Source organism: Carcharodon carcharias, chromosome 10 (genome assembly GCF_017639515.1).
Source record: "Carcharodon carcharias isolate sCarCar2 chromosome 10, sCarCar2.pri, whole genome shotgun sequence".
Classification (NCBI taxonomy): Eukaryota; Metazoa; Chordata; class Chondrichthyes; order Lamniformes; family Lamnidae; genus Carcharodon; species Carcharodon carcharias.
The window spans coordinates 165814073-165828553 of NC_054476.1; the positions used below are offsets into that span (position 1 = coordinate 165814073).

The following is a 14481-nucleotide window of genomic DNA, read 5'->3' on the forward strand; positions in this document are numbered from 1 at the left end:
TCCTGGGGAAGAGAATTCCACACTCTGAAGACCCTCTGACAGAAAAAAATTCTCCTCACTCCTGTCTTTAAAGGGGGACCTCGTATTCTTAAACTACGTCCCCGGGTCCCCATAAGAGGAAATATACCCCCCGGCATCCACCCTAACCAGTCCCATCAAGATTTTATATGTTTCAATAAGAATCCTCTTCTCATTCTTCTAAACTCCAGTGAGTATAGAAAGAAAATGGTCTCTTTGAATTCCATGTCCAGAGACCCCACATGTTGAATATAATGTCCTCTGAGTGCTACAATTGTAATAACTTTAACATCTACATTTCAGCATACACAGGAATTTATGCACATATGTTAATAGGTACAATAAAAATACTGAACATTATTTACTTTTCTGATTCAATCCACAGCAGACTTAGTGCTAAGGCTGTGAAGAGAAAACTGCAAGTTCTCAGATAGTCCCTACAGAAAATTAAACCCACTTGGTACAGTCAACATAATTAGTAATCAACTTTGCATTTTCATAGTGTCTTATCAGGTCTCTCAGGATGTCCCAAGGCCTTTCACTCAGATAGAGTTGCTTTGAAATCCAGTCACTGGGCTGAGTAGGCAAATGTGGCAGTCATTTTGCAGACAGCAAGATCCTACAAACAGCAACAAGATGAATGACAAGTCATAAAGCATATAAACAGCACTGGATTCAGTGAAACACAATTCAGAAGAGTAATCATAATAGGCATGGGTTGTAAGAAATCAGTGATATTTTCAATAGATATTTGAAAAATGTTTAACAAAATAACGCTAATAGGCAACGCTTATCTTGCTGTTGAACTCCAAAGGAGTCAGGACATGAAGATTGGAAACGTTGATAAGCAGTTAGTTACCTGGATATCACACTTTGCCCTATAAATACTATGGATGTTATCCAGTTACCACAAAATGCACAGGTACAGATTTAATTACATAATTAAAAGTAGTCAGCTTTTACTTTTCTTCCCATAAATGATGAATTTTAAGCAAATTTGTGCGGAAGCAGGTGTCCCAATTGCACCCACAATATGTGAGTCATTTTGACAAACCCAAGTAATTATTATGGGAGACATTGCTTCTTCTAGTGGCCTTTTTTTAATGTTTGGGCTAACAATGACAATGGGCCAGATTTTGCAGAGCAACCAACAGCATCTGACGGTCGTTAGACTTGTCGGCTTAGGTTTTTAGATTTTTTTGCGTGGTGTGTTGCCAAAAGTGCAACCTGATAATGGCGCAGCAAGAGAAACAAAACCCCTGGGACTGAGGGTGAATAGGGCAAACCACTGCTCATCTCCTTAACCAATCAGATCGAAGGATTGTGAAATTAACAGCTCAAGGGTTGAGAAGGAAATATACAGTGGGTGAATTCAAGTTACATCTGGTCCAGAAAGAAAAATAAAGAAAGGGAAAAAAAGATTGGATGGAGGAATTTTAATTTTGACATTTTAAAAATCTCCAACACTAATTAAAACCTGAAGGAATGAAACAACACCCTTGTATTAGTTAATGTTTTCAATGCTTGTGAGGTTGTTTGGCTATAATTAATACTCAGCGCATTGTTAAAAGAGAATGGACAAGACTTAATTTGCTGTAGAAAGCTTAGTTCGTAACCACTGAGTAAATAGAACAACTCCATACCAGCCAACAATGCATCTCAGTGGTGAATGAAACAGCCATTTTCACAAAGCTAACAGTGGTAACTCAGACAGCAACTTCAGGATATTTAGTTTAAACATGCATCTGCCTCCTGCCTGAAGCTGCTTTACCACTTGCACAAAAACAGTGGTGAGCACCATTAGCCACCATTATTGTGATAGGAAAATCGGACCCAATAATTTACGGTAACCATTCCAATACTAGGTTATATTTCTTAGTGATACATTTATTGTTTTCTTCACAAGTTGTTAGAAGAGTGCAAACAAAAGCACAAACCTGTTGTTCCAGAAAGGTGGGCAGCATTTTATATTGCACAGAAAATAGAACATCTCTTATTCTATTTGTATAGAACAAAAAAAGATAGCAAGAATGTTTCTTCTTGTTTAAATTCACTCCCACACTTTTAGTTCAATATCTCACCAGCAATTTCTTTGGCACTTTTTGCTATGCAAAAAAAAATAGACTTTTCATTTATATTGTGAAAAGTTCTCTCAAATAAAGAGCGACTCAATTAATTTTCTTTTTGATGAAAAGGATCACTCTTTGTTAATGACAAGAACAAAGAGAATATATTAATGCACACCTTAATAAGCAATACCTGGAAGGGCTTCCCTTTAATGGAACATTTCAAATGTGTTCCTTGATACTTTTTTTTGAAAAAAAACCCTTGATAATAATTTGAAGCTTTCGGGGATTTGTCCAGTATTTGATATAAAGAGAAGTTATTAACAACAAAATGGTTGATTTAACCAAAAAACAGATCATAAATGTCATATGAAAAATAGAAGATTCCCCCACCCCAAAAAAAAATATTCAGGCCAGCAGGTGACAATTTAGCAATTTAGAGAAATTAATCTGAACACATGCCCATATTAAGTACAAAGCAATTTACAATTAATGCAGTAAAATTCTACAAGAATCTACTAGAGGCTACAACAGGGCAATTAACCCACTAATATGCTTTATGTCTTAACTTTTTTCCCTAGCCTGAGGTCATTTGAAACGCATAGGATTACAGGATATTAGAGAAGCTAGTATGAAAAATAGCTCAATGTAATGAGCCATCCAGTGATTTCAGCTATTGAAGATGACTTGCAGTTGAAAACCACAATGTACCAAGTCCTGTCATTTAACTATGCTGGTGTAGCTATTGTAGAGGGAATGTCACAATGTACAAAAACTGTAAACATCTCTTTTTTTTCTGTAAATGAATCTGTTGGGTTTACTTCCATTTGCATTTTATCCAACTTAAGTGACTTTGTTGACTCTATGGGTATCCATTACAGCAAGTGGATCTGTCCTTTCCGATTTTGTTTTGGAGAGGAAAGTAATTTAGGGGAGTGAGGAAGGTGACCAGCCTTTTCTGACCTTTTCTCCATTAATTTCAATCCTCTGTTTTGCACAGAGAAAATGACAATCACACTAGGCAGAACTGACAAACTCATACATGTTAGGGGAATGGGAGAGATAACCAGGGAAGGGGAAATGGTACATTTGCAAGAATCTCTCTTCACTCCTGTTCAGCCTCACTGCGCAGCCTAAAAGTACAAACCCACCAGCAAAAATTATGCTGCTCAAAGTGCGCATTATCATTTGAAAAGGTTCTATTGCTCACAGTTTCACTCAGTGATGAAAATTAAATTGTCTGATGTGCACACACTGGCAGATTTACCTTTGCAGATTTCACCTGCAATCAGTGGAGAGGGTCATGCCACAATATGTCATCCTACAGTTTCATCACATAAGCTTCAATTTACAGGAAGGAGTATTATGCATTTCAAAGGAACCCAGAATACGGCTTCTGTTGCAGATGATATCACAGATGCAATGGTTGAAGATTAGTTCAGCCACAAAGAGCTACAGATTCTCTTGTTTTTATTAAATATTGCTTTCTGTTTAATTATTTCATTTACATGGAATAATCATATGGAGTGGTACACCTTAAAAGCTGCACGGTGAAAAGCAGACATCACAATTGTCATCCCTTTCTTTGTATTGTGGATTGAGATGTGCACATATTATCACTAATGTTCTATCTCAAAAATGTGACATGAGCGCAGAATTTGATCACTTCCAATTCCATTGCATATTAACTCTCAGCTATTTGCTATATTGTTAACACATTGTTTGGGAGCTCTACTGTGTGCATTTAAACATTTCTCATTAATACATCCTTAGATTCGTCACTAAGCTGAACAGGATTCATGTCAGCCGAATGGCCATTTCCATTTTTTTGGTAACTCCTCTTTAGTGAGCAGTGCTTACCTACAACCAACATTATAGGGTAATAATACAAAAGCTTATTGCCCCATGATGGCACATAGAAAAGATTATTGATTGCTGATATTCTCATTATGTTTGCTGACCCTTGACTATGGACAGGTAAATCACTGTAACCCCAGGGCACAATAAAACAAACAGCAGACGGAAGCAAAGGCAATTGCACTGTATATTTTGATCTTGGGTTACAAAGTGACCTCTTGTCTATAATAATCCCTAAAACGGAAAACATCTATCGATCACCTCGGTAACCCTTATGGCGATATTTTAGTACTCTTTATTAAACTATGAGCCAAATTACATTTTGCTTTATTATACTGTGGCATATAGTAATTGTATTGAACTCCATGCCATAATTCACCCTTAGTATGTTTATATACAGCAGATCAATTGGTGTTACCTTGGAGCCTATGTTCATTCACGATCATCGAGAAGTGTTTTATAACAGTCTGCTTAAAGTGGGTGCTTCGTCACAACAGGAACAGGCGCATAGGTAGCTAATGCAAGGTACTTCTTGCATATTAGACTATTAGTATGCTTCACCAAATGTTGCAGCACAATACCAGTCTAGATAACTCTTTATACATCATTTCCTCTGGTGGTGTCAGCCATAAGCTCAGTAATAGCCCTCTAGCCTGAATCAGAAATTTGAAAGTTCAGAGACTTGAGAGCAATATTGAGACTTACAGTCCTACAACAACATATAGTTCCTTCAATGTAGTAAAGTGTCCCAAGGCATTTCACAGGGGCGATATCAATCAAAATTTGACACCTAACCACATAAAAAGATATTAAGACAGATGACCAAAAGCTTGGTCAAATAAGCACATTTCAAGGCCTATCTTAATGGACGAAAGGGGAGATAGAGAAATTAAAGGGAGGGAATTCCAGAGCTTAGGTCCACAGCAACTGAATCCATGTCTGCCACTGGTGCTTCAATTAAAGTGGGATATGGGCTGGGGACAGAAATGGCAGAGCGCAGATATCTCAGAGGGTTGGGAGGGCTGCAAGAGGTTACAGAGATAGGGAAGGGCGATGCCATGGATTTGAATAGTACTCATGCAGTACTTAGGGAGTGCTCCATTATCAGTTGTGCTGTCTTTTGAATGAAATGTTAAAACAAGACTCCAAGAGCTCTGATGTTGTTCAGGACTATAGGTCCTGCCCTTTCTTCCAAATTTATCAACGGAAACAATGCCACATCAGACGGGATAATAGAGAGAGTCATCCTGGAACATGTGTGTAATATTTCAAAGCAATAAGGTGCATTGCCATGAGAAAACTTTGATTCAACCACTACAGGCAAATGTACTGAATCTCAATGAAAAATCTATTCTAAATCAGATTCAAAATACACATCCATCATTAGTATTTTAAAAAGCAACAGATATAGTCTATATTTATCAGACTTTTTAAAGTTATATATTTGCATTACAAACCAGCTTAATGCAGATTAAGCCAAAAGAACAATGCTATAATTGTCCACCCCATATTTTTGTTCAAATATGCAAGAAAATCATTAGACTTGAAGTCCTTTGTGTATACATAAGCTGAGATACACTGAGAAATGCTTTCTTATCATATTGCTTCCTCCAATGCTAATTCCTTCCCTTTTTCCCAACTCACAGCACTTTTATGTCATGCACATGTCTTCCTTCCTCTTCTTCCATCTCTGCTCATCACAAATCTTTTTTTAATTCATCAGATGTGAGGAAGTCACTGGCTAGGCCAGCATTTATTGCCCATCTCTAATTTCCCTTGGTCAGGGGGCATTTAAGGGTCAACCACACTGCTGTGGGTCTGGAGTCACATGTAGGCCAGACCAGGTAAGGACAGCAGATTTCCTTCCCTAAAGGACATTAGTGAACCAGATGGGTCTTTACAACAATGGTTTCATGGTCATCGTTAGACATTTAATTCCAGATTTTTTTTTGATTCAATTTTATTTGATTCAAATTCTACCATTTGCCATGGCAGGATTCATACCCCAGTCCACAAAGCATTGGATTACTAGTCCAGCAACACCATTACCTCCCCTTCTCAACCCCTCTTTCCCAGCTCCCCCTCCCCCTTTGCCCCTACCCCCCCCCCCCCCCCCCCCCCCGCCTCCCACTCCTTGCTTTATTTAGGATCAGAGACTGTTACAGCAGAGGTGTTGTGGTGTGGCAGTGGTGTTCCTACCTCTGAGCCAAAAGCTGTGGGTTCAAGTCCCACTCCAATATTCAATGGCCACGAAAGGTGTGTCTGGAACGTGGCCAGATAGTTTGATCATCAACCTGCAAATCATTCCAAAATGGCTAAGGCAGCTGGTATGACCCCGCGAGTCCCCTGACCAGCTGGAACTTGCAGAAGGCAATGGCAAACCACTGCAGTTTCTTGCCAAGCATAACCATGAACCAACACATGCTGTTGTCAATGTCAATGCCCTCTCAGGGTTTGGTACCTGAAGAGAGAGAGAGAATAGCACAGGAGGAGACCATTTGGTCCACTGAGTCTGCACCAGCTCTTTTGAAGCACAATCTGATTCGCCCCATTCTTTGTACCCTTTTTTTCCCTCCTTCAAGTGTTTTAATAATGAAGACAATGCTTGGCCTCTTGCAGAAGGCACCTCCTGCTGCTTTCACCATAAGCTCCTCCGCCTTCTCTTCCTCCACATTTCCTGTTCCCCTCTCTTCCCCACTGGTTGCCTCCTCCTTTTATTCTCCCACCTCCTTCTCTGCCTTTTCCTACCCAATCTCTTCACCGCCCGGTCCATCCAATTCACCTTTTAATCAAAGCAATGTTGCAAAAGCGTGAATACAGAAAATACCACAAAACACTTGCAAGAATAACAACTTGCTTTTAAATAAGACCTTTAGCATAAAATAACATGCCAAGTCACTCTACAGAATATACTCAGACTAAAATTGACACCAAGCCAGAGATATTAGGAGCAGTAACTAAAAGAAACAAAATAGGGATTTTTAAAAGCACTCCTGTGTGTGGAAATACCACATATTAGATTTTTTTTCTCTAGCAAGCACATTACATAATCCACAGTGTGTAAAGAATCTTGTTAAACTGAATTGATCATTTTTTGATTTTTTTTTGCATCCTAATGCAATTCCACCGGTCGTTGTCTGCAAAAATTACAATTCATATAAGCGTTGTTGAGGAAATTTTCAAGGGATTTGCTGTAATTATATGACAAAATGCTTGCAAATCTCACTCATTCCTGAATAGAAACACAGGGGTCAAAGATTGAACACTTTCTGCTGGGTAATTTGTAAATGTCAATCACAAGGGGGCCACTGGAGGCGTCGGCATAGGGAATGAAGTCAGAGGAACTGTGCCGCAAAACGTGCAATCCACTGTTAGTAACCCCTTTAAAAAAAAAACTTAACATTTTTTTTTGAAAAATCGGCTTACACGCTTTGGAAATGAATGGTTTGGGGGAAAAGTAGGCCGTTTTTTTTTCTCTCTGTGGGAGAGGGAGAGATACCATCCAATTTCAGGGCTTTTGGTGAAGAAAATCTGGGCAGGATTTCTGACTGGTGTTTAACCATCCTCTGGTTACCAACAAGGAGCCGGCTTGCCTTGCTCGCTTGTCTCTGGTGACAGAAACCGTTCCTTGCCACAAACCTCCCTCCCTCTGTGTGTGTGTGTGTGTGTCTGTCTGTCTTGTGCGTCTGAGAGTAGTGAGCTCGCGTCAGCTACACCTTTATCAGCTCAACAGAGTGCAACGCACCTTTAGAGCGACAGTTTGGGAGATATTGATGTTGGGATGTTAGTAAAGACGGGGAACTGGGTGGGGGGTGGGACAACCCTTTTTAACAATCACACCACCTTCCAGGCAGAGTGAACTGACACCTCCTTGCCTTTTGGAAAGGGATTCACTGAAAAAGAAAACCTGCTCGACTGCAGCCAAACAATGTGAAAGGCACATTTCGAGAATTCATCAGTGCAAACGGCAGCCCCTTTTGATCACCGGGTTGGGGGGGCGGGGGGTGGGAGGTGCTAGGTGGCAGTAATAATCTGGGCTACAATCCTTCTCCCCATCGTACATCACGCTCCTTGGTATCAGAGAGTTAATTTCAACGCGCCTCTATGAACTGAAATTGGCAGGATAAATGAGGAGCCGCTGTTTACTTGCTGCTTGGGCTCTCTTATTTGGACTTAAATGTGGGGTTAAAAAGTAACCAATAGGTCAGACATAAATTACCCGACAATGACAACAGGGGTGGGGTGGGGGGGGGCGTTGTGGAATTCATTACAAATTAAGGTGTAATTCAAGGACAGAAATTTAGCAAGCACCTGGGAATGTTAACTCGGACGGTTCCTTATTTTTTTTTTTAAAAAAGGTCTTATATTTATTCTTCCTTAAACAACACTGTCAGATCTCATTAAGGCAGATTCCGTGCCACGTTCCCCTCGCCCGTTTTCTTGAGTTAATACACATTTGGTTGCGAAGCCAGGGGTGGGGAAGGGGGAAAAGGGAAGGGAAGGGACACCGGCTAAACAAGCAACCCCCACCCCCAACCCCTCCTCCACCTTGATTCCAAATGTTAAAGGGACTTTGGCAATGCGGGGAAATGATTTGCACCCCTGACTGAAATTTAAAAGTAGATGAATCAAAAAAGAGAGAAAGAAAAAAGATTTTATTTCAGCAGAAATCGTACTTCTGCTAAATTCAGGAGGGTAGTAGGGAGGGTAAGGTGGGGTGGGGTGGGGGCAGTGAGAATGGTCGTCAGTGCCGGCGCTTAAAAATATGTAGAAAGTAATCAAATCCCATTCATTCATTGTGCTGAAAGCCAATATCTACAATGTTTACATGTTAGCTCCATCTCGTGGTGCAGCTAAAATATAGCTTTACTTGAGCAGACCTGGCTGCGAGACCCATGCTATAAGGACTGTGAAGCAATATGCTAATTTGATAGCTGAGGAAAATTAAAATACATTTAGGGTGTTAATAAATGGGGTATTTAAACAAAAGTGTATAATATACTGCACATTAATCAATTTATGCTAAAAGTGTAATTAAGGCACCATTCCGCCTTCTGGGGAGAGCTTTGCTTGGGAACAGAGAGGAAACTGTGTATATTAACACAAATTATATTATTTGGCTAAAGCTAATAATTCTAACACTCGGGGTCAGCAAGATCGCAACATTGGAGAGCAGCTTTGGTGTCTGGCCAGCGTTGCCATGGCAATTAAGCAGTGTTCATTCTCCAGATGGTGACAGGTTTGTTCACCAGCACAAGTTCAAATCATTCCTTTAGAAAATGGCATTAGGACTGACATGTGTACTTCTTCCCTGCCAGAGAGCAGGGACGTTGAAGGATACGCAGAAATGCTGAGAACTTCCTTGTCTGCCTGGGTGAAAAATGGTCAATTTTGCACCATCCCCACATTAAATCGGAACCTGCCTGTTAACGTACGGTGTCCAAACCAGCTTAGGCTGTAGCCAAACAAAAGTTGAATCACTGTATACTGAGGGCACCGCAACTTAGATATGCTGAAGGAACTCAAGCGTGGTGTTAACAAGCAGAAAATGCTGGGAAAAAACAAAGCAAGTCTGTTAGCATCTGTAAAGCAGAGAGAGACAGGGCAAGGTGCATCTCACCCAGTGAAACTAAGCAGATCCCTCAATAGGATGGAACAAAATAAAGTGGAGAGGAGATGATCGGGGATGGGAGTGACAGACGGGGAAAATTCAGAAACCAAGAGGACTCCTGGAAATAAGAAGTTGAACATCCAATCATGTCTTTCTTGACATTGCAAAGAAAAAGAATCGAACACAAAGCAAAAATCCTGCAGACGCTGGGAATCCGCAGCAAAAGCAGGAAATGCTGGAAACCCTCAGCAGGTCAAGCAGGGTCTGAGGAGAGAACATACTGAGGATGGATTACACCCCAAATATCCTGGGGGTGAAATTGGTATGAGCCAGCAAAACCGAGTAGGTGCATCCTGGCTGCCCATTTTTCACCAGGCCCAATCTCCACTGAAGCTCACTGAACAATAGTTCAGTCTTCCTTTGCAGACTCATTTCTTCGTCTTCCTGTTGCTTGTGTCTGATGTGAAGTTAAAAATCTTGGCAATTCAAAGTCAGTAGCAAATAAAAACCAGTGCAGTGTTTAAAAGGCTCCTAATTCACCATACGCTCTGCTGTCATTGACTAATTTCAACCTCTTGGCTTTTATCCCTTCACAGGTGCTGCCCGGATTGTCGAGTGTTTCTAACCTTTTAAGTTGATAAGTTGGGGGGGGGGGGTGGTCATCTCAGTGAAAAGAACGAAAAGGACGTGGAAGTAACACAAATAAAGGCTTGGGGAAGATGCAAATGAAGATAACTCCTGTATTGGTGCCTGAGGGCACTAGTGACCCATGGCACATGGCCCCTGTGTAGGTCTGCAGCAATACCAAAACAAACCCAGTGGGCCTGTCCTGACCAGCTGCTGAGAACATCTAGTTTAAAAAACGGCTTCCTGCTGATTAGATCCGCAGGGAGTGAACTCTGGGGCTATAGCTGAGGCAATACAAGAAGAAAAGTAGGTATTAACAAAACATGGAAAGTGGGAAATAGAAAAAGGAATAAAATCTGAAATTAAAAACTGGCATTACCATAAAAATTCCCAGAAAGGGAGAAGATCTCTGAACACCCCAGCTACAGACATCCTGCCGGAAGTGTGTTCTGATGTGTTACAATGTGCCAGGCTGGCCAAATCCCAAAGGGAAACTAAGCCACGCTATCACAATGATGTTGCAATTTGTATTTATTATAAGGAGGTTTGTGCACTGAAGTTCGAAGTAATGAGTCCACTACCAGCTTTTAAGATTTTAAAAATTAAATGAAAACATTTGTTAACAAAAAGAAAGAAAACTTAAGCACACAAGTTACGCAGTTACATTTAATTTTCCAACAGTTCTCACAAGATTTCTACTTAACTAGATTTCCAACTACACACCCCTTCCACGCAATAGTCCAAGTAGTTTCTTCATCTATAAAACATCCAGCAATATTACCACAAGCACATATTGTTGCTGTAAGAGAAAGATTTCATAGCTTTTCTCTCCCTCTCACTCAACAATGGAACTCCAAAGGCATTTAACAAAACCTTGGTTACTGGAACAGCAAACTTCCCCAGGGTGACTAGACACTTTCCCCATAATTCTGTTTCACACAGTGCACATTTCAAGATCTCACACGGCAACACCACACACAGCTTTCCATCTTTCTTTAAATATATTTCCTCCCTTTTGAGCTGTAAATCCCATTGTTTCAATTTTTCTTTGGAAGTTACTTTTCCTAAAATATAAAAATCTCTCATGTTGTCACTGTGGCCAGCACTTTTGGGAAAAATAAACTTAATAACTTTGCCTTATTTATCTTGTTAGTTGTAAGCATCTTATCCTGTCCCTTTGAAAATCATACAACGTCTCAACTTACCTAAAAATGCAAATTCCATTCACACTGTATCTGCTGAGACTTCATCCTAGTTTATCCACCTCCATTTCAAATGGAGATTTTACACCTAAGCCCTTTTGATGATTCAAACCTTACAGTCTAACTGTCTACAGTTCAATTAAACCAGACACACACACACACAAACATACATACACACAGCCACCATAAGCCAGCTTTAAAGTATCCCACAGTAATGTTAGGAAAAAAAATGATATTTCCTTTACAGGCGAAAGATTGACATCCCAATGTTAACCAAACTCCCCTCCTCCCAAGATGCTAACAGGTCTGCCATTGCATCTTAAGATCTCTGTATCTCCAAGGAGATTAGAAATTTCAAATTGTTCCAAGCAGTGCACTACATGGGTTAGATGAGATAATGCTCAAAAAGGTTGTGTCCTGCATGGTTGGAATGATGTAGGAGGTCAAAGGCAGAGAGGCCTGATTGATAATGAGAGGGGCAGGTGAATCAGAAAGCCACAGGGAAGTCAGAGCAGGGAAAGTAAAGGTGCTTGGCAAGGTGGTCAGCCAATCTGCAACTGAGGCATCAATACACAGGACAATGACATGGGAAGGAGGGAAAGATGTTTCATTTGCTGTGGTTGCATAGAAAAGGACAGCTGGAAGTAAAGGTGACCAGAAGGAATGGTCCTGGACAAGATGGGATGGCACATTTTAGTATGGATGATGTTGTAAGTGGCAGAAATGGCAGAAAGTTATTGGAAAATGAAGAGGTAAGTGGACTGCATGTTGAGGACACACAGGCCCCTGGGTTTGTGGAAGGAGGGAGAGGGGCCAAGGCCAGAGGTAAGAGATGGGCTTGCTCAGTCAAGAACCCTATTAACTATAGCTGAGCAGAAACAGATTAACAACTGTCTAAAGTGCACAGAGAGATTTAAGAGCAGCCCATTAAGGAAAATATTCCCTCATTGTGAAAGAGCTACAGGTCATTAAACATGGCCTAATGTCTGTGAAGAATATGTTAAAATACCACACAACTTATATTTCATTTTATCATAAAACATGAGAGTGAGCTCAGTGAATGGGTGAATGTATTGACAGCACAATCTGGGATATCTGAATAATCCAACGCAGGGCACAAACGATGAGATTATACTTTCCAACTGTGCAGGTCTTGTGGTGCCGTGATAATGTCCTCACCTCCAGGGTAGAAACTCCAGGTTCCAGGCCCACTTCAGGGCTGTATGGCAGGTGCTTTCATAATGTGGCCGAGCAGGTTGATTATCAGTTTGCAAATCCTTCCAGTATGCCTGATGACAGCCAATAAAAGCAGGAGAGTTTCATGGTCAACTGTACTGAAGAAGATAATGGCAAACCACTGCTGTACTTTTACAAGTCTAATCATGGACCAATCCAATGGAAGTCCACTGTCATTAAACACCGTCTTAGGGCACAGTACCTGGAGGAGGAGGATACTTTCTGACTCTACACAGTCTTGCTCAGTATCTGTCAAATCAACAGCAACAAATTCAGCTTGTATCCCTTATGTGTTTAAAATGAGATGAGAGTTGACAGTTCAGGCCAAGCAAAGCATTTACGTTTTGCAATCGGAAAGATTCTTCATAGTGATTTTTGTGTATCAGTTGAGTTGAGAGATGTTAAAGAATGGAACTTGGGGCATCTGGTGTCAGCATAAGGCAGTTTTGATCAAGTAAGGATACAGAGCAAAGCTCCCTCTTTACTGCCCTACCAATGTGTTTTAACACCCACCTTAGAAAAGCAGTAGTGCCTGACCAGTGGCATACCCAACCTCCTTTTCCCATCTCCCTCCCCGCTTTCCCCCTTGATCACAGGCAAGTGCACATATGTAGACATCAGATGGAGGTAGGGTGGCCATGAATGTGTTCTATCTCATGACTAAGCAGGCTGCCAACATTGACTATCCAATTTCCTCACACGTTTAAAATATTTACTTAAGTGAAGTAATGGGCACGTATTTTAAGAAGAATGTGGAAGCTTTAAACAGGACGCAGGAAAGATTTACAAGAATGGTTCCAGGGATGAGAGATTTCAGTGGATGGATCAGGGAAAGCTGGGGTTGAGAGGAGATCTGATAGAGGTGTTCAAAATGATGGGGTCTGGATAGAGTAGATAGAGAGAAACTGTTCCCATTGGTGGAATGGTCAAGAACCAGAGGACACTGATTTAAAGTGATTGGCAACAGAACCAAACGCAACATGAGGGGGATCTTTTTTATGCAGCAAGCGGTTATGATCTCAGCAGATTCAATCACACCTTGGAAAAACAACTGAAGGGAAAATAAATCGCAGGATAATGGAGATAAAGACTGATTTTGGTTATTTAGACTTTTGTGTATATTCTCAGTGCAGAGAGCTGGCAAGGGCCCAATGGACTGATAGAATGGTGGCAGGACAGAATGCGGCTACGATTCTGTAATTTTAAGTACTTCAGCAAATGCAAAATACTGCAGGTGCTGAAAATCTGAAGAAAGAACAGAACCTGCTGGAAACGTTGGGCAAATTGGGCAGCAACTGTGGCAAGAGAAGCAGAGTCAACAGGCAGAATTTTACCACAGCTGAGTTTTAGGAAGCCAATGGAGTTTAGAATGGCTGATGCACTTTACAGCCCCATTCCTGTCATGACAGGCCGTAAAATTCTGGCCAACATTTCAGGTTGATGATTTTTCATCAGATGACCAGCTCTGGGTTTTGAGTATTTTCTGTTTTTTCTACAAGTGAAGGACCTGATTGTGACTGTGTGGCAGGAGAGAAAACAGAAATAAACTCAAAAAAAATGGTCTCAAGAACCAAAACCAGTCTTCATTTCAATAAAATGAAAGTCAGCTGGTGGTTTAAAAAATGTTATCTAATTACATAGATTAAAATAATTAATCTTTGTTTTCTGTTAAGAATTCTTTGAGGATTTTTTAGTACAGCAATTAAGTTATCATTTCTCACGCCCCATCTGGATCCAATTTGTATAATACTAATTTCACTAAACAGTAGGTTGGCCAAGTTTGTTGCTCATCTTTTCTCTGCTTTCAGCTGTTTTTGCTATTTTGACAATATCTGCATGTGTCTTCAACTAACATTTACCGTGC

At 40.6% G+C, this 14481-nt stretch overlaps 1 protein-coding gene across 2 annotated transcripts in view; it reads right to left on the reverse strand.

The window, feature by feature from the left end:
• Positions 1-315: 315 nt before the first annotated feature.
• mrm1 (mitochondrial rRNA methyltransferase 1 homolog (S. cerevisiae)) overlaps positions 316-14481 on the reverse strand; it is a 96712-nt gene continuing 82546 nt past the window's right edge. For both annotated transcript variants that reach the window (XM_041197369.1, XM_041197367.1), the window contains one exon: positions 316-637. In XM_041197369.1, the coding sequence (XP_041053303.1) occupies positions 561-637 (77 nt within the window). In that variant the 3' untranslated portion in view covers positions 316-560. The remainder of the gene's footprint in view (positions 638-14481) is intronic.